The sequence below is a fragment of the Fringilla coelebs genome (genome assembly GCF_963513975.1).
Source record: "Fringilla coelebs genome assembly, chromosome: 11".
NCBI lineage: Eukaryota > Metazoa > Chordata > Aves > Passeriformes > Fringillidae > Fringilla > Fringilla coelebs.
The window spans coordinates 14535525-14561947 of record NC_140037.1 but is presented as its reverse complement, the minus strand read 5'-3'; the positions used below and the strand labels follow the sequence as shown (position 1 = coordinate 14561947).

Below are 26423 nucleotides of genomic sequence, written 5' to 3'. Positions count from 1 at the left end.
AAGGGGCTGAGCGGGATGAGAAGCGGAGCAGTGGGGACCCAGGGGGCTGAGCGGGATGAGAAGCGGAGCAGTGGGGCCTCAAAGGGCTGAGCAGGATGAAGGGAAAGAGGAGCGCTCCTGAGGGCCGCGGGGCCGCTCTGCACTTCCGCCCGCTGCCGCCACGCGCCGCCCTCCGCCGGCGGCAGCCCTCCCGCCGCGCCCCCACCGGCCCGCCAGGGGGCGCTGCTCCTTCCCAGGCGCTGAGCCTGCCGGGAGCCGCCATCTTCTGATGACAGCGCTGCCGAGAGCGGCTCCGGCGCCGGGGACCGAACGGGACGGGACGGGATGCGCCCGGTGAGTGCCCGCGGCAGCGGCGGGACCGGGGCGGCGGCGGGACCTGGACGCGGGCCGGGCTGCTCGGCTGACCGCGTTGGGGCTCTCGCTGCTTCGGGCGGCTCGGCGGGGCTCTCCGCGTGGAGCGGGGTGCTCGGTCCCTCGGTTCTGCCCCCACGGCGGTGCCGGGGATGCCGAGGGCCGGTGCGGCCGCCGCTGCCCCCGGCCGGGGCCGGCGGGAGGTCCCGGCCGGTGAGGCGTTGCCATGGGGACGGGAGCGCCGCCGCCCGCGGGAGCGGCCGGGCCGGGGCTGACCCGGCGGAGCCCAGACCCCGTCCCGAGCCGTGCCCCGCCTGGAACCTTCAGTGCTGCTCTTTGCGAAAGCGGATGAAAAATTTTCTGTGCTAATAAACGCTTCTGTGGTCTCTGTGATTCTTTTCACATATTTGAATATTATCTCTCCTTTCCCACTCTTTTATTATTTTAATTTTTATTACACCTATCGCTTTGCAGAACTGGTTCTTGTTAATAAAAATGCAGTTTTGTTCAATTACAGTAGTTATTAAGAATTCTATAAGGACAAGTTCACTCAAAGTAATTTTTTTCAGTGGTAATTTAAGTTCAAGCAGTTCTCTTTTGCACAACGTCTTTGATCATATGCTTATCATATTTCTCTTTAACAGTAAGTGTGTTTCTGCTTCTGTACTATTTGTCTGATGCTTCTGTCTTGCTGCTGAAAGCCCTATAAATGGGTGTAAGTATGCATTTTAGTTTGGGTAATTTTTGCACTGTTTTTAATCTGTATCTGCTGCAGAATACAGACGTGTTTGCAGCATTACTTTCATATCCCCTCACTGCTACAGTCTCACATTGCAATTTTAATGCAAATACCTCAGGTAGCTAACTGGGAGAATTTAGTTTCCCAAATGAACATATAGAAACTACAAGATCTTACAGTAGACCAATTTTGAAGGAAAAGCAACCAACTACAGGAAAAAACCCTCTTTTACCTTTTTGTCAAATATGTTTTATTTAATCTAATACCTGGACAAACAGCAGTAGGATACAGATTTACTTAATTACTCATTGTTTATCCTGAAATAAATCACCACATAACAGAGAAGACAACAGTGAAGTCATTGTCTCTAAGAAAGCAAGTTTTTGTGTGATGAATTGGCTGGTTAAGCTTTTATCTGGATATTTTTAATTTTCTTAATTGCTTCCTTTTGCTATCTACTTGACTGGTTTGCAGTTTTCTTTGAGGTCCTTTAAAGAATCCCAAGTACTTCCTGTTATGAAAAGCTTGGCACCTACAGCACTGGCCAAGAAGGGCAAAGGGATAAGTTAATGATTGATCTGCATCTCTGACCTTGCCCTTTGCAGTCAGCAGCAAAAGTGAAAGAATGCTGATGAGGATGGTTGGCTGTGGTTTTTTTTTACTGCTCCCACTGATACAAAACAGACTTGCATTTGTTATCAGAAAAGTAAGGGAATATGTGTTCATATCTCAGTGTTGGAAGTATGAAAATGGATTTAATTTCTGTCAGTGTGTACCTGTGATAGGACTTCTCTCTGTTGCTGTCCTCCCAAGGTGGGTGGTACAGCTGCAGGGAGCTGAAGAGTTCCAGAAATTCACTTTATAATCAAACACAGAATTTCCTAGGAGAGAGAAGTCTGGATCATGGGATTTAACTGTCTGCTTTACATTTTTTCTCCTTTTTGCTGCCCTCTAGTTTTTAATTCCAGGATTTTGTTTTGTTGTCTTTGGATGTTAAGGCGTATCCCAAATTTATGTCCCTTACTAGTTTTAGTAAAACATCTAACAACATTTCAGAGTTTCCCTGACTCCAGACTCTTTCAGCTGTAGATTATATTTTAATTTGGATTACTTGTCCAAAGGACAGAATTTTAAAATGGTTTTTTTTGGTCATAACTTTGAAGTTGTGGCTTCACAAACAATGCTGAAGGTTATGTGAAAGAGGTTTCTAACCTCTTTTTTTTTTTCTACCAACAGGAATGTAAATATTGGAATTTTTTCTAAACATTGGTGGAAAATAGCAATGAAACCAGTATCTGCTTTGATTAGTCCATTGCTATACTTGGTCTGATTGGGTACTAATTCCTTAGGGAAAACTGTTGGAAGTACCTTTTGTATTTTTTTGTTTAACAGTGTTCAGTCCTTTGCTGCTTTTTATTTTTCATAGCATGGGGTCTTTTTTACAGGGTACTTATCCGAGATATTCTGAGCATGATGATTTAAAGTCAGGCTCAAGAAACCACAAGATTTTTAAACACGGAAAGTATAGCTGTGTGTGTGAAGACTGAAAGGCTGTTAAGATGAAGAAGGTATGCTGCAAAGCTTGAATTGAGTGTCAGTCCTATCATATAAAATGTAAAATGAAGCTTCACATGTCCTGCAGATCATTGTCCTTCCCCTTCAATGATTTGGAGAGTTTCTTATTAAATAAAAAGGCAAGCAGAGTATTTTCAACAGGAACAAATTTCATATTTTGTTTTTGGTAAAATATTAGAATTAGTTCCCAAGTCACCCCCATTTCCTAACAAAGTTAAAAATAAAATATAATGGATAATCCAAGAGAGATTTCCAAGTTTACAAGATGATGAGGGCTGTGTGTGTATAAATACACACACTTTATATATGGATGTGTATACATGTATATATGCAGATTCTTCCCATTCTAATAGTGAAGCATTCCTGCTGTGACCCAGAAGGAATCAGGGTGCTGTTCTCTCCCAGGCTGCAGCTCAGTGATGGGGGCTGTTCTGTCTCAGGCTGCAGCTCAGTGATGGGGGCTGTTCTGTCTCAGGCTGCAGCTGAGTCTCAGGGTGCTGTTCTCTCCCAGGCTGCAGCTCAGTGATGGGTGCTGTTCTTTCCCAGGCTGCAGCTGAGTCTCAGGGTGCTGTTCTCTCCCAGGCTGCAGCTCAGTGATGGGTGCAGTGCTGGCGGGGCAGGGAACGCCCTCGCCAGAGGCTGAGGCAGGAGGTGCCGCCCTGGTGCTTCTCCGGCATTGCCTTAGAATCCAGAAGATTCAGCAGTTCTGCTGTGGCATGACTCATGTTGCTGTAGCTGAAGTTTCTTATCATAGTATCTCCCTGATGAAAACTGCCTATTTTTCTTCAACTAGAAGTTTAAATTATTTGTGAAAGAAGGATGTAGCACTGGAAGCTGAAGCTCAGCTCATCAGGAAAGGTGCGTCTCAGGGCACTGCAGATTCTAATAGGTATTTTTTACTACTGGCTGTTCTTTTCAATAACCTCTGTTGACTCAGTGGGTTTTTCTTGTTTCTTAGCCACAAAAGCAGTATCTTACTTGAGCATGCCAGTTTTCCTATAGAAGCTACTCCTTCCCTGTCATACATACAGCTGAAGTTCTGATGACATTTAACTTGGAAGTTCTCCAAAAGGATTTTCTTTCTCTGCCCTTAGCAGCCATGAAGCCATCTTTTTTTTTTGTTTATTTCTCTATTCCATACCCATACGATTTTTTCATGAAGAAAATAACAGTGTGTAAATAGTTCTCAGAATGGTATGTTTCTGTTGGCCTGGTTATGTACATTTTGAAAACAGGGTGAGCATGAAAGTCTTTGTGACTTAAGTCAAAAATTAGGAGGATATAATAGCCTACTGTAACCTTGAGCAGCTGACTGACTTCCTGTGATGACAAACCCTGATGGGAGGCTAAGTAGGACCTGTTGGAAGAAGAGACAAATAAAGCTGAGCTGATAGGGTTATGTAAGCTTTGGCACTGAATCAGGAGCCATTCTGTAGATACACACCCTCTTTCTAAAATAAATCAAAAATATCTAAACAGAACTGTTTTTTAAAAAAATGGCTCTCAATAATTAGATATAAATACACTGGAATTTTCAAACACTGTTTAAATATATCATGTTTGTGGTAATTTTAATCTTTACAAGTAGGTTTTCAGTTAGCAGCATGCACCTTCCTTGATCTAATTGCAGCTGAGCAAGCAGAAACTGAAGTTCATTGAAGTGACATATGAATAATCTGTGTGTCAGCTGGTACAGTATGTTCTGTTTGATATTTACTTGGTGCACTACTCACATTTCAAAATTCAGTCAACAGTAAATACTAGCATGTACCCTTTGGTCAGGAACATAAGACCGTGCAAGTAGATTTCTGACTTGGAGGTTACTGCTGTGCTAGTCATGTAAATGAATTTAAAACAACTCCTTATAATGCCAGTGTAGTTTGGGGTTAAGGATGGAAATAATTTCATCTAGTGAAATATACTTAAAAGGGAAAAATGACTTTTGTACATTTCCTTTGAAGCTTTTCAAATCTAGGTAATATGATCTTCTTGTATTTTTGCATAAAATCAATACCTCTTTATATTTTCAAAGCTGAATTAAACATGTTGTTTTGCAGATCCACAATGTCCAATTTTGCATTTTGAATAAGTTAATATTTTTGCTATATATTTTTGTCTCTACTTTTTCTTCTGAAACATAATCAGTAGGCTACATAGGTTGCTAATTCAGGTTTAAAGAGGGTGGTGTCTTGTGGCAAATAGCCTTCAGATGTTTAAAATCAGGATTAAGCTTGGCTTAGCTTCTGGAAGCCTTTCAGGCTAAAATAGACTTGTTACTCACTGTATAAAAATATATATAATGCTTCAATAATAGTTGAAATATCTAGGTTTTATAAGTGAAGATGATCTGTAACATTTCTGGAGCTTCTGCCTTTAATTCACATGTCGTTAATTAAAACCTCTGCAAAATGACTTCATTAACTTCAGTATACATGGAGTACACTCTGACCTCATGTTGGCTACTGGTATATATTGTAAAGTCTTGTGTGCCCATCTTAGGTGGCAGATTTTTGTGAGTTTATGTTTCTTAGCTGTAAACTATTAAAAAATTTACCCTCACTCATTTTTCTGCTACAGTTAATATCTCTCTGAGTGCTGTTATGGTGCCAGATATTGTTCTAGATCATTATTCCAACTAACTGGAGTTAGGCAGCTGCTAAAAAACATGTGCAGAAGTAGTCTTCTAAGCTAGCTATAATTTTACACTTTGACTAGTTGCTTTTAACAGTTGTTTGAAATAGAAATAATTGAACATGATACTTTATTTAAAGTAGTGCTAATGTTGTATATGAAAAAGTACTTAGACAGGCAAGGAGTTTGCCTCAGCTCTTGATAAGGCTGTTTCTCATAGATAAAACTATAGTGAAATGTAAACCAGCCATGTTTCGAGGGGCTGTAGTAAGGGAAGGCTTCATGGTGTGGCTGGAGCATTGTCAAACCTTGCCTCTTCCTGGGAGGGACTGGCCCTGCTTCTGTCATTGCAGGAGTTAGATGAGGCTTTTAGAATGATACTTGAACCTTTCTGCTCCAAGGGATCATGATTAAATTATGTGGTTGATATAATTTGAAAAAGCTAGTTCATATTAAAGAATTGATCTGTTGTGATTGTACCTTCTGTGTCAGTACTTATTGCTCTCTTGCTATTTGCTTTTCATAGTGTTTTGATTGTGAGGATTGACTCCAGAGAATCCAAATGTGGCAAATATTTTCATTATCACCATGGGGAGGGCATAATTACTTTTTTATTCACGATGTTAACAGAAGGATTTTTGAAGTATTCATGGCATTGTAGAAAAAACGAATGTACATAAAGCAAAAAATTAAAATGTAAAAAATTTAAATAGGAAGATTGTTTTTTCACAGTTTCAGAACTCATTTCTATATAAATACAACAGAAATAAAGGTATACTGCTATTCATACAGCAAAAGCCATATGCAGTTATTTTGGTTTTTTCAGTGGACAGTTTGAGAAGGAGTCTTTGAAGGATGTGAGGTAGGTTTTGTTTGTTTTCTGGTAGAAAGTCTTTCAGGCACACAGATTAGGAAATTACTGTGCAGCTAACTGGTTTTGAGTAATAACAATTCTTTCATGAATGCAGTGTAGTTGTGATAGATGCTTAAGGTCACTTGAGATCTTTACAGGTACAGTTCTAGAGGCTTTAAAGTAAGGTTTTATAAGGAAATAAACATTGGCAATAAACATAAAAGCTTTTAAGAATTCATTATTAAAAAACAATAGTTTTCAATAGATGTATGTATATAAAAATACATGTTTTATGACAACTTTTATATTACTAAATGTAATTACTGGTTGGGGTTTCTTTGCCCTTCAAAGTCGAAACAAGCATATAGGTCAAATTTGTAGGTCAGTCAATGCAATTTATTGAGATGCTGTTTTTGAATTTGCTAAGCTAAAACAGAAAGCCACAGTATAATTTGTAGTGTTATTACATTAGTCATGAACTGACAGACAGAAAGAATTAGGGCTGGTGCTCAGTTGTGTGTCCATGATTACATGAAGCACCCATGCAAGGTGTCTGACATCATGTTTTCTTCACCTGCTCATAGCCTAATTATCCTTGTCATCTTGGCAGAGGATGCAGCAATCCTACAATACATAGGCATTTTAATTTCCCCCTCCCCTTTCTGAACCCTAAAAAAGGTTTTGTAGAAGCTAAATGTGGTGTTATAGATGCAATCATTGTAACATCTGCACTGACGTAACAGAATGCATAATCAATCAATATTAATGCAGGGCTTGGGGAAGCTATATTTTTGTGTGCTGGCCTACCTTATACAGACTGGAAATAGTTATATTTCAGGATTCTTATAGAAAATGGAGAACACTTGTTCTGTTAAGTACTTACTCTATTCTTCCTTACATGCCTCTCTTTTTGCTAATTGCTGAACTATTACTGCTTTGTGCTAAGAAGTTAATTTGGGCAGTCTCAATTTAATTTACCACTTTTAAGATGTGTATCAGCAATAGCCAAGACTTTTAAAGTTAATAGTATCACTACACTTGTCTGGACAAGAGATGATGTTTACTGTGCTTTGACTTCATCCATGTTGGGATGAAGGTGATGACTCTGTCATTTGTGGTTCTTGCACAGGACCTGCTGTAGCCAAGTTGCTTTGTTTCATCCTCAGCAAAGATGGGGCTTGCCTGAGGCTCTTAGCAGCCTTCTGTCACAGAAGGGACATGAGGTAGAACTGGCAGCTGGTACTCACCCTGGAAAAGTATAGGCAGGGGTAGGAATGTGTGACAAGTGCTAAGAAGAATGACATTCCTTCAGGTAGGGAAGGGAGGAAAAGCTGGGTTGAGGGTAGAGGCACAGGAATTTTTCTAGAGGGTAGGCAGGGTGTGGAAAAATGGAAGCAGTATGCTGGACATGAACACTAGTGCTGGGTATTCCCAACACACTGATCTTTAAAGCAATGCCCAGCACTTTGGTCAGTGAAATATCTGATAGTTTATTTCACAAGATATTTTGCTAAAATATAAATTGAGGTGTGTCTTTGCAATATAAGACAAGTAAAGAAGCTTTTTTCTTTTTGATGATGGTTTTACCAGTTGCTGCCCACCTGTAATGGGCAGGGATGTCATGACCTTCATATGAGGATAATAATATAGTAGTGTTGGAGAATTGAGTTCTAAAATCTTGCAACTATGGTCTGGCTCAGATCAGTATTTTAAATTTATGACTTTGTATTTTAGGTTCAGAAGCCTTTTGGCAGGATTTTGGCCAGAACTTTATTAAAGTATTTTGTTGATTTCATTCTTGCAATCTTTATTGAGAAATAGAACATACCTTTGAAGCTATAAACCTGTGTGTTCTCCAGGTAAACATTTATAGGTTTCTAAGACATCTTGATCTTTCTGCTTTTCTTTAAAAAAATTTTATTATTTTGGTTTTAATACCTTGGTGTTTGCCTCTATTTGGCAGGTAATCCAGGCAGGGGTGAAATGGGGGAGGAGGAGTTGTTATTTTAATACATAAAGGATGGTAGTTGAATTTAGCCAGCTTCCAGGGTTGTATGTGGGTATGATCTATGCTTCTGTCTGGGAAATTTAAACATGTATTCTTTGTTTAGGAAGCCTACAGGGGAGCCCTGCTTATGAAGAGATGATGTGCAATGTCCCCCAGAGCTCGGAAGCCTGTGCCTCTGCGGACACTGACGGGGCCCAGGAATGGGCGCAGGAACGTGAGCGCCAGGAAACGTTTGTTGGATTTCCACAGGACTGTCCCGTTTCAGTGCTGGCTCTAGCCCAAGCTGGCTTTGTTTATACTGGAGAAGGTGACAAAGTGAAGTGCTTCAGTTGCCATACAACTATTGAAGGATGGGTTCCTGGGGATTCTGCAGTTGAGAGACACAAACAGCTTGCCCCCAACTGCAAGTTTATTACTGAGTCTGCTTTTCTGGAAAGTGACATGGATCCTGTTACCCAGAACTACCAGAATAGAACTGAAAATGGTACCAGCAATTCAGCCCTCCCATGTGCTCTGGATGACCCTGATGTGGAGGCAGATTACCTTTTGAGAACTAGGCAGGTTGTGGATATGTCAGATAGTTTGTATCCTAAAAATCCTGCTATGTGCAGTGAAGAAACAAGATTAAAGTCTTTCCACAACTGGCCCCTCAGTGGCCAGCTGACGCCACAGGAATTAGCTAATGCTGGATTTTATTATACAGGTGTTGGTGACCAAGTGGCATGTTTTTGTTGTGGTGGAAAATTGAAGAACTGGGAACCCGGTGACAGAGCTTGGTCAGAACACAAGAGGCATTTTCCCAAATGCCTTTTTGTCCTGGGCCGGGATGTAGGAAATGTTTCAAGTGAATCTGTTCCTTCTGACCTTGGTATAAGTGGTCTGAACAATGCACAGCACCCAAGGAATCCCTCTATGGCAAAATATGGAAAACGTTTACAAACATTTTTATCTTGGGTATATCCTGTTGACAAGGAGCAACTTGCAGAAGCTGGGTTCTATAGCATAGGTAAGCCAGACCTTTTACAAAGAAATTGTACATGAGGAAGTGTCTTGTTATGGAAAAAACCCCAATTTTAATTTTTTTTTTAATGGAACAATGTGGGAAATGGATTTGTAGAGAAGAAATAGCTGGCTTCTGATTATGATAGCATGAATTATAACATCTGTATTGTCTCACCCTTCTCATGAGACTGAAAATGGAATAAAAGTTTTTAAAATGCCTCTCAGTTGCCCCATCTCTGGGTCAGAAAAGGGCATTGTCCAACAAAACAATTTGCCAGAACCTCTTTATTCTGTAATCTGCTTTTCACAGTTCTTATGTAAGATTGCATACATTGTATCAAGTATGTTTACTAGCAAAGCATGGACTTGATCATAAATTTATTCTTAGCAGTAAAACAGCCAAGTATTTTTTTGCCTGTTAAACCTTTATAATACATCTGACAATTATGTGAGTTAATAATTTTTAAGAAACAAAGTGCTGTCCTCCAGACCTCAGGTGGAAGGAATGGGCCTGTGGCCCATACAAAAGCCTGTGAACAAGACAATCCAGCATCCAGGTTGTGTGCCATTGTACCTAGATAACGTGAGTTTGCATTATCACGGCATGTGAACCCCCAAAACCACCAAATACCACTGCTGCCTGCTTTATGAAGACAGCAGTACCAGTGGAAGAGCTTTTACTCTTAGACATGTAGTGTTTGATTTGGATAAGACACCATCTCTGTGCATTGTTTTCTATATTAGATGGAATTGCACAGCACCATTAAAGACCTTAGAAATTCCACACTGACAGATACTGTACAAGTGCAAAGTGTTGCTCTTACTCAGTCACAAGGAAAAGGGGATTATCTGGGGTAATTTCTTGCTCTCATCTTACTTCACTTCTCTCTTAGTAAGTCTCAGAACTTTATAGTATAATTATGTTTGTTTTACTTGCGGCCATAAATAAAATCTTTGCCATATTCCTGTATAGGTTATAATTGGGCAATATTTGTACCCACTATAACTATTTTATTGATTTCTCCTTGGGTTCATGAAAGTACCAAAAGATCTGTATGGTGGAGTTGCATTAACTGGGCCCCAGCTTATCAGACTGAGGGCCCTTCAGGTGACTTCTGTGAAAACTGTTCCCTGTGGCCCGAGAAGAATTTAACTCTCTGTGGAAACACTATCTATACCTCCTCTCATTCCAATAAAAACAATATTAAAGCAGTTTCTGGGGCAGTCTTGGATCACAGTAGGCACAGTGCTAGAACAGAGAGGATGCAATTCTCCTCAGCTGCTTTTGCTATTGCTGGTTACAGCCTGTTGATCTTAATGGGAAATGGAAGTCCACAAAGCCATGTAAACATCTCTCATTCTTTGTGGCAGACATCTTCAGGCCTTTTTTACCATTGGATTGAGCTCCATAACAACAGATTATTTTCAGCTTTTGTTTTTTTATCTGTATAATGACTTACTAAAATAAAATTCGGGAAATTTGCGTCTCTTATTTTGTGTTTTGTTAAGCTCAGGTCTCCCCTGAACATTTGTTTCAAATCATGTGTGTTGTCCTCTGTTAAAATTGAGTTATTTTCAATTAAAATTGTAAATCAGTAAAAGAAATACTTCTTTTCTTAACGTAACATTTTAGTTGAAAACTTGGTATTATACCTGCACAAAGTATGCAACTTTATTCTTGTGTGTTTCCTCAGGTAATGGTGATCACGTTGTGTGTTTCCACTGTGGTGGAGGATTGCAAGAATGGAAGGAAAATGAAGACCCTTGGGACCAACATGCCAAATGGTTTCCTGGGTAAGGTATCCCTTAGTGCTTGCTTGGTGTGTGTCTGAGTCTTATTTACAGTATATTGCATTTTAATGACAGAGCATACTAATAAAGGCTTGAGAAGGTTGATTATGGTTTAAAACTGTTTACATGTATGCAAATAATTTTGTCTTATTTGTAGCATTATTAAAGGGATGATATCTGTCTGGATTTAATCGATGTTTGCTTTGTCAGCAAGAATTGTGTGGTTTTGTCAATATGTATCTGAGAGTTTTTGCTTGTTGTCAAAGCGCTACATTGTAATGGTTGTTTTAATAGCTTTGTATATGTAAAAGTTTGTAACTTATATGAGATACACAATGACTAAACAGCTGCCAAAGAGCAAACAAACCTGAAGAAGTGGGTTAGTGGCATGGAATATAAAACATAGTTCTCTCTAATTTGAAAGGATTAAGGATTTCAGACAGTAGTAATAGTGGCAGTAGTAGCAGCAGCAGAAGTAGTTTTTAGAAAGACTGCCAATATTGTATAAAATCTGTTTTGAGGTTTTGCACATCAGCCTCAGTGTCAGTCTCACAGCAGCTGTCTGTTCCTGAAGGTGAAGTAACTGCTGGAGCTGGAGAACTCGTGTCAAGGAGTTATGGCATTCCCTAAGTCTTCTGGTAGGGAAGAGCTCTGCCCAGTGGCTAAGGCTGGCTGGAAAATAATGAAAGAAAGCATGGAAGGCCCCTGTTTCACCAGTGACTGTTTGCTTTGATTGTGAAAGACTGAAAGAACCAGCTTTTTAACATAATGTTGGTTTTTCATTAGAGTGAGCCTTTAGGTTTAGAAATCTGTCATGAGCTGTCATGGCCAACAACTCTTAAGCTTTCTTTTTCACCAAAAATGTGGGAAAGATAAGTACTGCTAAAGGGTTTAAGAGGATCTTAGAAATATTACAGTGACATCACAGATGTTGACTAAACATTTAGAGATTTTAAAAGCAGGCAAACTGTATGATGTAGGAAATTTATCAAAGCTTCCATAGTTATGTAACAAATTTTTGCTGTTAATGCAGTTCTATTAAATCTAAATATTCTTATTTTTAGGTGCAGATTTGTGAGCAATGAAAAGGGGATAGAATTTATAAATAACGTTCACTTAAAAGATGGATGTAGGGATTCAACAGTAAGTTTCTTGCTTATTAATAATTTTGTTAAAATAGAAAAAAATAAACATAATTTTTATATGAAGTTACCTTTTAATTACATGCCTATCATTTAATCCACCTGGTGCTACTTTCATTGGCAGAAAGTGAAAGAATTGCACTCTGTCAATCAGAGTGTAGCCATCTCCCAGTTCTCCATAGCCTGGGTTGTGGGTCACAGCCAGGGCACCTTGAGAATTTTGGATATTGGATACTGAACAGGTGCCATTTATTGTATAGCCTGGGAACCTAAGGTTGATGATGAATAATAGCAGATACATTTTCTTTTCTTGTTGGTAGAACATTGTTAAACTTGTGTATAGGCACTAAAATGTAAAACTGATAATGTTTTAGAATTCTTTTGTAGACTAAGAATTGCGTACATATGGTTATTGCAGAGATGGGTTAAAATTATAAGAAAATACTGATCATGTCGTTGAGAGCAGATTAAATAGTTTAAGTCACTAAAATAACTTGAGATCAAATAGCTATTTTTTTATTTTATAACTGTATGTATTTCCTTTTACTTTCTCCAGAATTGTAATTTTGTTTCTTTATATTTCACTTTTAGACAGAAGCTGCTGAAGGGACAATAATTCCTAAAGGTATCTGTTTAAAACAAACAGTTTCCCTCTATTTTGGAATATCCATATTTGAATGTATAGTGACAGGAATGGTTTTAAAAATAACCCTATTACATTTTAAAATAAAGTACTACAGGCAAAATGTTGGATGATATTCTTCCATTACTTCATTACTTCTAAAGAACTGCAGAGTGTATTTTATTTCTCTAAAAGGAAATATAATTACAGTTTGGTAAATATTGTAAAGTAAAGATTGTGAACCATGGAAGAAGTTTGTATAGGACTCAGTCTTACAGCTGGTGAGTGTGCATCAAGTATGGAATAAGTAGTGCTGTGGGATGAGTGCTAAATACTGAAGAGAAACAGCCCTTCTTCATGGGGCAGGAAGAGTTGGTCTGTCCAGTGGCAAGGACCAGCAAGCTGAGCAAGCTGAAGTAGTTTATTATGGCTTCCAGAATTACACATTCCTGCAATGCTTTTCACAAATACCAAGCAATAAAAAGACAAAACAGCCAAAGGGGTAGTAGGTGGCCAATCAAGCAGCTTCATCCCAGGGAATGGGAGCTATTGATAGTTAGACTGGCTACACAAAACCTGCTCAGAAATCTCTCCCATACTGCTCATTTATGAGAGTTAAAACAAAAGAACTTTTTTTTTTTAAATTTGTTTTTAAAAATTAAAAATTCAAAAATTTTGCTATTTGAACAATGCTGATAATTAAAAGGAAGGGGAAGGTCCAATAGACTGAATAATGGTTTCCCCAAGTAGTGTTGTGTCTTGCCATGGATAGACCTGCTTGCTTGTTGGTGGTGCTGTGTTTGGTTTTATAAATTCAAATTATTTATAGGTTTCTCTCAACACATGTATGAGGTTTTTTTCCTTCTCTGAACTGAATTAAAATTGATGTAATGCTACTTATCCATTGTGTCTTTTTGGATGAATGTCATTTAATATTCAGCTACAAAATTTGTAATGGTAGTTATATGAGACATGTTATTTAATTTGAAGTAGTTTATTTTAACAGCAAATCTAGGAGGATTTCTATAATACAAATAGATGAGGGGAGACTAGGAAAGCTAGGATAGACAAAAACTCAAATCTGCAGTCTTTACAATTAGCAAAATTCTCAAATTAGAAATATGGTTCCTTTGATTACATATTTGTTTGCAAATATGTGTCTTAGAGTACTGTAATCAATACTGTCAGATAATCAGATTCATCCTTCTTAAAGTGCTTTTGTTTTGTTTTTAATTTCTTGTTTTAGATGGTCTCTTACAGAATCCTTTGGTACAAAGTGCCATAGCCATGGGTTTCAGTTTGTCTGAGATTAGGAACACCATGGAAAAGAGATTGCAGATGACTGGAGAAAGTCACACATCTGTTGAGGATCTGGTAGCAGACTTAAGTGCTCATAAAGAAAATACAAGGGATGAAGAACCAAATGAAATCCCAGTTGAGCAAGATGAGCTTATTCAGTTACAAAACCTCTGTGTGTACTTTCATATCAGTTCTTTAGTCTGTGAAATATTTTTTAATGTTATCTGTTTATTCTACCCTCTGATCCCAGTCTTACCTATGGTAAATTTACAGTTTTGTAAATTAAATTTAAAGACATTCGGTTTGGGACATTAAAAAAAAAAAAAAAAGCAACCTGAACAAACAGTGTGTTAAAATATTTGAATGCAGCAGCATTTATAAATATCATCTCTAAAATAAGTAGTATTGGTATCTCACAGGTGTGTAACAGTGACAGTCTAGTGTGCTTCTGGGAAAGGTTGTACGTGCTAACAAAAAAAGCCAAAATTGTTGTGACAATTATATTTAAAAATAAAAGCAAGATTATAGTTATAAGATGAACTATAGATGTGGCAAAGTGAAATAGACCCAGGGACACGCTGTCATATTAGGTGTATTCAATGTGAAAAAGTTACAGTGGGGGGGCATTTATTTACAGTATATCATTTTGCTTGGGGCAGAAGTATTTTTTTTGTTCTTGGCCAGTAAGAACAAGTGTGCATCTAAATGGTGTTTCTGTTCAGTTATTTATGTTCCACCTTTGCTGGGACATGCAAGTCATGCTCAGAAAGCCCTTGTGGTGCACTCTGCAGATAGACCAAATGCAGGAGTTCTGATTCAGGAGACTTGTAATTTAAGACAAGCATATGGGTGAATTCATAGGGAGGGCAAAGACCACCTGGTTGGCCTGATAAGCTGAGATCTTACCAACCCACCCTTTTTAATGAGATTTTTAATAGGGCATTGTAGGGGAAGAGGAACTTGCACTGCAACTGGACCTTACTTTGGTGGTTGGCTGTGCCAAGCTTCCCCCAAGTGGCAGTGGAAGGTGTCTGAATTTTGTATTTTCAGATGGGGCATATTGGATTAATAAAGAGCTCATGTACAATGCCAGATTGACTCTTTCTGTATTACAGATTTTAAGCTTTTAGAAGTGTGGGCATTTTGAAAATGGGGACAGGGAAGGAAGTCATTGGGAAAAATCAGAAAAAGAAGTAAAATCCAAATGACTTAACCAGCAGCAACGAGCCTTTCTTTCACCTTCTGCTTAAATTTTGGAGAAATTTTGTCAGAGAGAGGTCTGTGAAAAGAGTGGTCCCTGGTTGAAATATGCACATTCTAAATTCTATAGGTATTTCAAGCTCTTACCAATACAGATAGATGTACTCCCTGCTTGCATTGGCCTGGGAGATGTAATGGGATAGAAGGGGGAATAAAAAAGAGGATTCCATGCTGCAGCTAGGATTCCTCTCTTGTAGTTCTTCTTGGTTCTTTTTAAGGGTGTCACCTTTAAATCATATGAAGAACACCTTGTCCTTGTGTGTAAAGAGAAAACAAAAAAGAGATTCAATGGTATGTTAACTTACATATGTTAACTTATTTTTATGTGTCTATTTTCCTTAGACCTCAGTACTGAAGAGAAGTTAAGACGTTTGCAGGAAGAAAAGCTCTGTAAAATCTGTATGGCTAAGGACGTGTCAGTTGTCTTCATTCCCTGTGGTCACCTAGTTGCCTGTAAGGAATGTGCTCAATTGCTTAATGAATGCCCTCTGTGTCGTACAGATATTATGAAAATACAGGAAATTTTTATGTATTAGTGAAATTCACAGCACTATGGATGCAAATATTTCCTGTTTTATTACTTTAAAAATGTGTAACATAATGTAAAAAATGCAGTTAATTCCAGACTGTAACCATATGGCAGGAGTTCGATTTTTCTGCTGTCAAACTCTACATATTTTAACACTTTACAAATTATTTTCCTTAAGTGAATTTTTTGTATGTAAAAGCAATATGTATGAAAGGCAAATATGTATATTTTGTAACTTCAGTTCATAGACCTGATATGGGAAAGCCCAAGTAATGTAAACCTTTATTTCTGTGATCATTGCTTTGCTTCACTTGGGTGGGACTCTGTATGACTGGAGTTTGTGCAAATAGAGTTTGTACAAAGAGCCTGTCCCTGTATAAAATTTGTAAATAAGTTAATTCAAAATATAATTGTATACATGTATATTATACCTGAGATTTTAGCTTTTTAAAAATATTATGTCGGATTGAAAATAGTCTCTTTTTTTCTGTAACTTGGGTTGTAACATAATTCAGACAATACACATAAACCTGCTGCTGTAACCTTATGGTTACTTCTGCTACATTTTAGGTTTATCTGTTTTAATTTAATTCCTGTCTCCCTATCTGTTTTTCTGGTTCAGATGTATAAATTGTCTTCAGTAAGCTGGTTTTGGACATCTGTTTTTCACAAAGTTGCATCTTTATATAAAATTTACATTAATTTTATTGATTAAAAGGGAACTCAAGAAATTAAGGAGATTTTGTGTACTCTGTGCCCTTTGTGAGAGGAGTCTCATTTTAAATTTGCCCCTTACACAGAAAGATGTTCAGTTTGACATTTTTCTTGTTTGTTTTCTTTGTAACACAGAGTCATCCTAACTGATTTATCTGCTAATACTTTGCACTGCTTCATAACTTACATTTTCATAGGAGAAGATTAAACTTTATCTCCTAGAAAATGCTTTTTTAAAATTCACCAGCAGTGTTAGAAATCTTTCATTTTTGTTCATGTCAGTTTGCAGCATTTAAATTTAAAAGTTAAGAACTATTCTAATGAGAGTCACCTTAAAATATTTAAATATTTCTTGCTGTACTGATCCCCCCATTTCTGATTTTGAAAGTACCACAGCTTTGTATTTAAGTACAGCTGTTTTATGATCACTGCTTGATTATGTCACTTTCTTATTTTGTGGAACTACTGATATGTTCTGTGTATATATTTTTGAGTTCTACACACTAAGGTTTAGAATATAGAATATACAGAACATAGTTCTTCATGTTATTAAAGTTTTGAATACACAGAAATATATTATGTACATTTTCTATTTTTTTAAGTCTCTGCTGTGTAATGGTATGAATATTTAAAATAAATTGCAACCCAGATGTTCCTTGATCAGTGTATTTGAGTCTCACATTAAAAAAATAGCAGAAGGCTACTTTCTGTTGCTTTTTGTTTTGTAATTAAACTTATTAATTTAACCTGAATGTTATTAAGGATAATGAATATATTTTAATCTGAGAGAAAATAAAATCTACTGTTTGTATAGATTAAAGTTTGTTAATTATAAATCTAACATTAGTTTTGCTATTTTTTATGGTTGAATTTGGTCTTGGGAATAGACGATGACTAGAAATTCAAGAAGAATTCAGTTTTATTTTACCTTTCTGTGCCTTTGTGAGGAGTGTAACATTTCAGATAATTCATGCATACAGGGATTTTTGGGACAGATATGGACTGGCAATCCTCACAGCTTTGTTCCTAGCTGCTGTTCTTCCCTACAGGGAGGGTCTTCTGTCCGTATCAAGGGAAATGGACGGGGGTTGTTACCTTGAGCTGCTGTACCTTGCCAGAAATAGCTTGTTTAGTTAAGGCTGCACCCCGGGTGCTGCTGACTTGTTCAGGCAGATGGTTGGTTACCTAAGCTTGACCTGAGTCATGTGAGAGAGGCTGGATCAGCTGGATCCAACTCACAAGCTGCAGAACCTGGCAGGCAGCTCAAAGTCCTGTCTGCAAAAGAGCTGGACCAAATTTAGCTTAAACTGTTGCAAAACTAAATCTCAGCAAGGAGGTGATTTGGGGTGTGAATGTAGTATGTAAATTGTCTGAGAAAAGCTGGGAAGTAGGTCACACACAGAACCTTCTACACTGCAATGGAGAGCAAACACATTGTCCTACATCGCATGATTGCTTCATGGTAAAGCTTGTTAACTTTTTAAAGGTTTATATTTTTAGATACGTATCCCTTACTGCAACTTTTTCATTAATATTATAAAAGATACAGCTATGTAGCAATTCAAATTGTAATCACTTAGGGACATTAAAGGATTAAAAGCCTTTTAATGAGATGTCAAAATAAAAATGACAAACTCTGTAGGTTTAGGGTTTTTTTTTAAAAAGCTATAATCAGAGTTGTATTCAGACTAAATGTGAAAAAATAATTAGCACAGTCATCAAATTCTGACAGTTTGAATTAGGAAGACTGTTTTTCAATTTATTCTGATTTTTAGTATCTTAAAGAAACAGAAGAAATTCCATGGCCTCTATTACTGGGCTGAGTGTTTAAAGAGACAGAAATGAAGAATGCAGATAAATGGAGTGGAAGCACTGGGGCTTTGAAAAGGAAGTTAGAAGCAGGACACAGATGCCCTGGAAGTTGATTGTTGTGAGTTTCCTGGGAGCTGTGCAATATGTTCAAGGATCCATATTCAGTAACTTTCTTCTAGTGGCTTCTGTATAGTGTCTTTCTTTGATGTTACCTGTAGTAGCAGAACTACTTGCTGCTCTGATACATGAGAGATTTACAAGGGTTTTCAATAAGGTCCTGGAAGTGTGTAAGAAAGCATGGGAAGTGCATGGCTTATTTAGAAACAGAAGGCTAAAATAAGGAAACCCAAAGAGTCAATGTTTTATTATGTGTGGAGCTTTTTCTCACTGCCTTGAAAGGTGGGGTCTGAAACACAGACTCATTCAGCTGATTGCAGCAGCTTCTGCCTCTACAGCTTGGACCTGTCTGGACTTTTTAAAAATTTGTTTTGAGACTTGATCTTAAGCTCATAATACAATAAAACCTTCTTAAATTATTATAGCTTGGGGATTGCTTGTTGGTATGTTGGTGGGGTTTTTTTTTAGTTTTTGTTTTTTGGTTTTTTTTTTTTTCAATTAGAGTATTTAAATATTAATTTTAACATTAGTTAGTTTAGTTTTGACTGCAGTTCTTCAGTGGGATTGTTTGTTAGCTGTATGTACAATCTGAAGCTACAGGACAAATAGTTTGTTGAAGTTTTTGAAGTGTTGCTGTTAATCAGCATAGGTTTTAAAGTTACCTTTTCTATTTGTTTTTATTGTAATTAACAGAAATGTAAATACAATGGGTGGTTGGAATTTAATTATCACTGGGTGGAGGTTAGTGCAGGCACTTGGATATGGTGTTCATGTGAAACCAAGCTGAAGTGGTGTTCTGTAGGATGGAGCATTGCCAGGGCCCGTCACCTTTGCTGCTGTGGTCTTCAGGAGCTACTTGGAAGAGAATCTGCCTTGCAAGGTGTGCAAGTTCAAGCCCCTGCCGTGTGAAGGTCAGCTCTTCATAGAGCAAAGGAGGAGCTGCAGGTTTTTCTGGCTTTTGCAGTGTTTTCCTGCAGCAGTGAGGATCTGAACAGTGAGTTGTTACACGATGCTCTCTGTTACCCTGTGTGTTGTGCACGACTGACTCCTGTCAGCAAGGCCAGATGCCAGAGAAGGCTGGAGAGGCGCTTCCAGTGCTGCCACTGAGCCTTCTGTTGGTCTTGTGCAGAGCAGCTGGATTGGCATCGTGGCTCATGAAGGGTGCTGGTCCCTTCTCCTTAGGATCAGATGGGAAGAGCCAGTCTACCCACATGCACCTCAATGCCTCATGGAACTGGAGTATGAGTGAATACTCTTCCTCCTACCAGTTTTTTGTGTGGTTTATATGCATGGAGTTTTACTGAGTAGCTTGAAAACTTGATCAAGGAAATCTTTCCTCCCCCCTCCTGCCATGACTTCACACTGATTCAGGTCGTTGAAAGTACCTTCTCATCTTGGCAAATGTCACTGTGTCATGTCACTATGTCATGTCACTTCAAGAGCTCTACCGATGCCGCTGTACTGCAATTAATGTGCTATAATTATAATGTGGCTTTCTGTGAGAGGGCAAAATGGCTTGTGATGATAAACAATCTGTGTTGAAATTCAGATTATATCTTCAATTTTTTTTCTTAACTATGAATTCCTGTTAAGCAATACTGACAACATTACAGTAAATCTATTAAGTGTTAACTCAGAGAACATGGCTCTGTAACTAACTTCCCAAGAAACTTGCTTTTTCCTAGAACAGGAAAGAAGATGGTATATATTCATCTATAAATTATATGGATAAACAAAACCCCAAGAAAAATCTGGGGCAAAATGGTATTAATTATACTGTGAGTATATAATATTTAAAGCTGATCAAAAACTATTTGGTTGCCTTTAGATAATTACTAATTTACAGTTTTATAGCCTGGATAGCTATTGTGTTAACTGAGATAAATTTCTTGATAAGTAATAATTGCTGGAAGTGTATTGGAGAGATACTGGAATTATTATTGCTCTCAGATGAAAAAATAGGGCTTACTATCAAAAAATGAAAAACACATTTACAGAGTCTCACTGTGAAAACGTCTAGAAGAATCATTACAATAATTGCTGAAAAGCCAGGTTTACTGTAAGTGCATATGGTCACCTTCAAATTTTGGAAAGTGAATAATTATAACCTTTAAAGATTACCAGTACAGCATTTAAATCTCTTCATGTTATGTCTTTTTGATTTTATATTGTTAGATCTTGCTGTAAAACTCTTGACACATTTTCTCTTAGGTAACTTAATTTTGCAGTGTATGATGAGAGTCATCACTTAAGCCAAATAGAAACAAGCTTTTCCAAAGTGGGTGTCAAGCCACAGGCATCTCTTCCTTTTAACTCTTGTGTTACAGAGAGAAGTTCCTGCGTCCAGGACTGGCTTTACCTCCCTGTCCCGCATAACCGACCCGTGTGATGTTACTGGAGTCAGTACGGGAGCTCTGTCTGCAGGGTACAAGCACCAGAAAAGTCACTCTAGCTTCAAATGGGTGTTTTGCAAAACAGATGTACCAAAAATAACAATTAGACATCTGCATCCCAATTTAGGACTTTTATAACTTCGTCAACAGCTGCTTTCCTAAAGGCCTAATTGGCAATTGCAAGTTTCTTTTAGGAAGATCTGTGTTTCAGGTTGGAAGCTTCACTTCTGCTAGGCCCACAGTTGGAACCAGAGGTACAGGGAAGGGAGAAGTGGGGGCTCCCTGGGGGAGTGAGAGTGGGACTTGTTGTGCTCAGTGTTTATGGTGAGCATCCCAGGTGTGCCCTTTGCCACAGAGGGGAAAACACTTCCTTCACAGCTGCTGGCACTTCGCAGGACTGCTGCTGTCACACTCAAGAAAGTAACAGTCTGAAAGAAGTATTTTTATCTTAACGGTCTTCAACATCTGTGCAACTCCCCAAAATGTCATAAACTGTTGTATTCCTTGCTACTTGTTATGCATTGTGCCATTTACAAAAACCTTTAATCTCAGCTAATGACACCATCACACTTTGCTTTGCTTCCACCACACACTGTGTCAGAGTTGAGGCAGCAGAAAAGGCCTTGAGCCCCAGACACAACTGGCAGTAGGGGAGTGACTTGTAAGAAACACAGTCTGAAAGAAACCTTGAAGTTGGTTGATGGTGAAAACTAAACCAAAAGAAACTTGTGTTAGGGACAGACATATATAGAGGATCTTGGCAACATGGTAGGTCAGCCCCAGAAAATCATACAAGTTGATCTGAAAGAGTGAATCTGTTCCTTGGCCTTCTCTGTCAGTAACAAGCCCCCATTGCCTAGACTTCCCCTTTAGGCCCCTAAATTCCAGCCTCAGTAATCTGTGGGGAAAAGACCAAGGTACATCGCCCAAATCTTGTGTTTGCCTGCACATCCAGAGGAGTGCTGTCTCATATATTTAATAGAGGATTTTCTTCAGAGCTTAAACACAGAAGTATTTGACTTTGTTGTTCATAATTGTTTTGCTCTGTGATCCTGGGCAGAGGTTGAGCTGAATAATGTTGTTTCTGTCTCACTTCCACTCTAATTTCACCTAACCACAAGCCAGCCTCCTTTCTCCCCTTTTTTAGGCAAGCCCTGGCTCCATGTCAGAGTCTCTGGAGAGGGGTCTGGAGCCCCATGAGCTCTCACCAGCTGAGAACTGCTTTGTGTTCCTGATGGGTTAGGTGCCCTACACATCTGGATGATGTAGTATGATATAGTTTCACCGGGTTTTAGCTGTTTCTCAGCTAAAGCTGCTTCCCTTGCTTGGCATCAGTTGTGCTGTTTGGCCAGCTTGACTTTATTTCAGTTCTTGGCAGCTTCCTACCCCAGCCCTTTTTCTGTCACACACTCTTCTTTGCTGCCTTTAAGGGGGCTCTGCCACTTACCTGGCTTACCCAGTTTGAAACATGTTTCTCTGGTTCCTGTGCTTCCTCCTCAGACTTTGTCACTGATGCTGCCACAGTGCCTGACTCATAAAATGGACCTCGATTCGTGGTCCCTCTGCCTGGACTTAGCTACAGAACACAAATAATGTCTTGCCTATCTTCAAAAACTTCCCTACATCTGGAAACTGGAGCACATTGTGTCCTGAATCCAAGAGAGGTTGCCTGACTAGTAACACTTGCTCCTGTACCTAGGATGAGGTGATGCCTGAAGTGAAAGTGACTTGCCCTGACTGCAGCCAGGGGAAAGGCTTTTCACTATTTCCTACCAAAAACTGCTGTGGCCTTTACAACAGTTTGCTGATGGAACTTTAGAATCCAGCTAAGGGATTTTTCTCTCAAAGAATGAGACATGGAAAGAGTACCTCACTCAAACAGGGGAGCTCAGGGCTCTGGGTAACAAGTGGCACAGGGGATTGAGTAAAGCTGCTGCTCATAATGCAGTTGGCAGGAAGGCATCTGCAACTTCCTGGGATTCTGTTCATGTTTAGAGCTGATGATGAAGGGGAGTTAAAACTTCCTTCCTTTGTAGTGGTATGGGACAACCTGTGATTCAGAGAAGGAGCAGGCAGAAACTTACTGAATCAAAGAAAATTCAGAGTTGGGTGTTCTGGAAAGACCTGGTGAGAAACAGGGGCACACAAGGGAGACTTACATAAATGGAAAAAGGAAGAAATTATTTGCAGAGCAGGGAAAGACCTAAGGAGCTACTGATGTGCAATCTCCTGCAAATTATGGGAAAGTAACCCATTTTTTGGTCTTTATTTTTGTTTCTTATGTAATAGCTCATCTTCAGAAGATTTAGAGCAGATTTCCCTGGAGTGACTAAGCCAGATTCAAAAATCTGGGAAAAAAAATTTGACTGGGAAGACTGCTTTTTCCCTCTGTACCCATCTCAACAGACAAAAGTATGGTCATGGCTTATTCAATACAGGCCATCAAAGTTATCTGCTCACCTTGGGACAAATCCAATATACAAATTCTGGTTTCTTTTTCCAATTCTCAATAGAAAAGTCTTTAAATAAATAAATGATTGTGGGTGGTGGTGTGTTGTTGGTGGGTTTTTGTTGTTTGTTATTTTGGGTTTTTGTTGTTTGTTTTTGATTGGTGGTTTTGTTTTGTTTATTTGGGGTTTTTTAATAATATAAATGAGGAATGGAACTGCAGAGGGGCTTCATATTCTGCAGGAGAAAGAAAAGAAAGAAGCATGAAAAGAAAAGGAAGCAGCATGAGCATGAATCTCCTGCCTGGGAAAATGAATCAGCCATCTGGCAGCTTGAGTTTATTGTGATCTTCTCTCGTGGTGAACCTCTGGCCATTAATTCAGACACAGAATTGGTATCTGCCCTCTCCCTGCTCAGTTTCCTGTGTCACTGATCATGAAGCTCTCTTTGGATCAAGCATAATAACAGTGCCTGTAAAGTCTTTGTTAAATCCTCTCTAAATTGGGCTCAATATCAGAAATGGTGGAATTTGAAGCACGTAAAGAGTAGCTTTTTTGAAAAAGGTGACATAGTCCTGTGAAATACTTTCTCCTAGTTTTTCACAGAACTTCTTTTTTATCAGATATAAATCCTTTCTAGACAGGTCAGAATTTAAAGTATCTCTTTTTCTTTACAATGCTTAGATAGCACTTATTTTTCTTTTACATTTTTCATTGCATTAGAAAGGATGCTAGTATGCTTAAAACGATACAGAAACTTCAGGATGGTCTTGGTTTTTTTCCCAGAGTCTGAACTGATGGTAGAAGCCCACTCTGGAACTGGTAGCTTAGAAAGAAGTGATGGGCTTGCAGAGGAACTGCTTTTCATCATCTTCCCTGCTCTACCAACTGAAAGGCTCAGTATCAGAAGCACGATCTCTTCATGAGGAAAATGCAGGAGTCAGGCTCTTCAGAGAACCAGTTTGGCCCCCTTAAAGGAGGAATCCTCACAGGGCTCAGTTGACTTAAGAAGTTCCTGTCTTCTGGTCACTGGAGCAGAGCAGAAACTTTCCTCGCCTCACCACAGTGCTCAGCACCTTCAGCTGTGCTGACTTCAATGCTCTGCAGCTGTACTGGAACAGCTCAGAGAAATGATCTGGGCTGGGGGGTGGGAATCAAACCTTAGAGAACAAATGTCCTTCTCCCCTTCTCCGATGAGGCAACAGCTTTGCTAAGACAGGGCTGAGCAAACAGCTGAATGAAACAACTGCGAGAGAGGAAATTGAACTGCAGAGTGTGAAATCCTCTTAGGCAGGCTCTGTGACCAGGGCTGTGTAGTGTGCTGCTGCACCTGGAGCCTGGTCTCTAAAGCACTTGCATGTTTTGGCTCAAGCAGAAAAAAGCAAATTCTGTCCTGTGAGTCAGGACACCCAGAAGTGTTATGGATCTGGGCTTCCAAGGCCTGAGTCAGCTTTGGGAATAGGCTGAACTTTGCCAGGGGATTGTCAGCACTTGCACACTCATTCCTTCAAAACCACACCTTAAAAACTATGTCACGTTTGCTTCACATTAGGTAAGCACATTTACCTAAAACCTCTCCGCTAAGAGCTCGAGTGTGAACTGCAGTGCTTTTGGAATAGAACAAAATCCACGTGCTGTACACGTATTTCATGTACAGCTGACTGGAGCTGCCTCGTGTTCCTGCCAGCTCCTGCAGGAGACTGCTATAATCTTGCAAAGTTTTGGATTGGAGTTTTAATCTGGGTTATCCCTATTGTATCTTAAGCAAAAGACACATCACTGGAATTCTGTGTGCAGGCAAAATGTTGTAGTTTATTTTTATGGAAAGGTTGTCTATATGGCAGCTGTCAGAAGTTGACTTTGTATAGGAAAGGCACAAAAGGATCCAGCTCCTTTCCATGTATCCCTAAATATTGTTTTATAACTATATAGATAATTTTTAAGGTTTACATTAAGAGTGGTGGGTTTTTTTTAATACACAATTCTTCTACATTTTCCAGACACTATCAGATTAACATTAAAGATCATCAGCAGCACCTGTAGCTGTAATTGAAACCGTGAACATGGTTGTATGACTGGGCATTCAGGATGCTATTTTAAAGTGTTCCCTACAAGGCAGTCTTTCTGCTTTTTTATTTTTGTTTCCCCTGAACTTGACAGAAGGTGCAAAACTATTCTGAAATATGTATTCAAGCTACAGAACATAATTTATTTTTGTAAGCCTGTCTCATGTACCGACAGATTGTATCTAGAATTCCTAGGTGTCATCAACTTCTATTACACTTTTTCGGTTTTTTTCAAATTTTATTTTAAACACTGCTAATCTGATCACGGTTTCCATTGTAAGCCTTATTTTCTCTGCGGGATGCCTCATCTTAGTTTTGAAAAGACTGGAGCTGGTGGATACTCTTCTCTTAAATACCCTGCCTTTGTTAGGCAGGTGAGCAGAGTAACTCGGTTTAGCGACTGCTTAGTTATGCTAACGCTGTCCCCAAAATCATAAGTAGATAAACACGAGAGGGTGATTAGACCCTAATTACCAGGACAAAACTATCATTGTGCTGACTGATCTAAATATAATCGTACGTGGAAGTATTCAGCATGAGCAACGCGCTTAGCATTACACAATAAAGTGAAAAAAAAAAGGCGTCAAAAATTGCATATCTGGTTACTTTAAGAATTCTGTACTGCTTATATGGATCGCTTTAGGTTCATATAATCCTCACGCACGGAGAAAAAGGAATCCCACAAACGCTCATTTAACTGGGAGCACACTGGGCGATGGGCAGAAGCAGAACGCGTTTCTGGAGAGCGCTCCCGACCACGCGAGCTCCATCGGCGCCAGCAGCCTTGGCTGCTACGCGCGGCCTGCAGTCCCCAAGATAAGGCACCCGGCACCCGTGAGGGCAACCGCGCGTTTATCTCCGGGCCCCGGGCTCCCCCGGCAGGCTCCGCTTCCCGGCGGCACAGCGCACGGAGCGAGCCGAACCCTGCGGCATCGGCTCCGCGGGGCGCTTCCGTGAGGCCCAGCTTTGCCTCGGCCGGACAACCATATCCCATGACTGCAGGATTGCGCCGGCAGAGGCGCGTCCCGCGGGCTGGCCCCCTGTCCGAGCGGCCGCTCCTTTTTAGGCCGCG

The 26423-nt window shown here is 39.4% G+C and overlaps 1 protein-coding gene across 2 annotated transcripts; it reads left to right on the top strand.

Annotated features, from left to right (window-relative positions):
* Positions 1-256: 256 nt before the first annotated feature.
* Positions 257-17275, top strand: XIAP (X-linked inhibitor of apoptosis). 2 transcript variants are annotated; one of them, XM_084212894.1, is made up of 7 exons: positions 257-333; positions 8261-9163; positions 10854-10953; positions 12015-12093; positions 12684-12717; positions 13961-14185; positions 15616-17275. In XM_084212894.1, the coding sequence occupies exons 2-7, from the start codon at positions 8293-8295 to the stop codon at positions 15807-15809; spliced, it is 1503 nt and encodes a 500-aa protein (XP_084069020.1). In that variant the 5' UTR covers positions 257-333; positions 8261-8292; the 3' UTR covers positions 15810-17275. The 2 variants fall into 2 exon arrangements, with proteins under 2 accessions (XP_084069020.1, XP_084069021.1); XM_084212895.1 differs by lacking the exon at positions 13961-14185.
* The last annotated feature ends 9148 nt before the right edge of the window (positions 17276-26423 follow it).

Coding starts and splice junctions, on each gene's coding strand:
- XIAP (XM_084212894.1), top strand. CDS start 8,293: ATGATGTGCAATGTCCCCCAGAGCTCGGAAGCCTGTGCCTCTGCGGAC. Junction 9,164..10,853: donor AGCTGGGTTCTATAGCATAG/GTAAGCCAGACC, acceptor GTGTTTCCTCAG/GTAATGGTGATCACGTTGTG. Junction 12,094..12,683: donor ATGGATGTAGGGATTCAACA/GTAAGTTTCTTG, acceptor TTTCACTTTTAG/ACAGAAGCTGCTGAAGGGAC.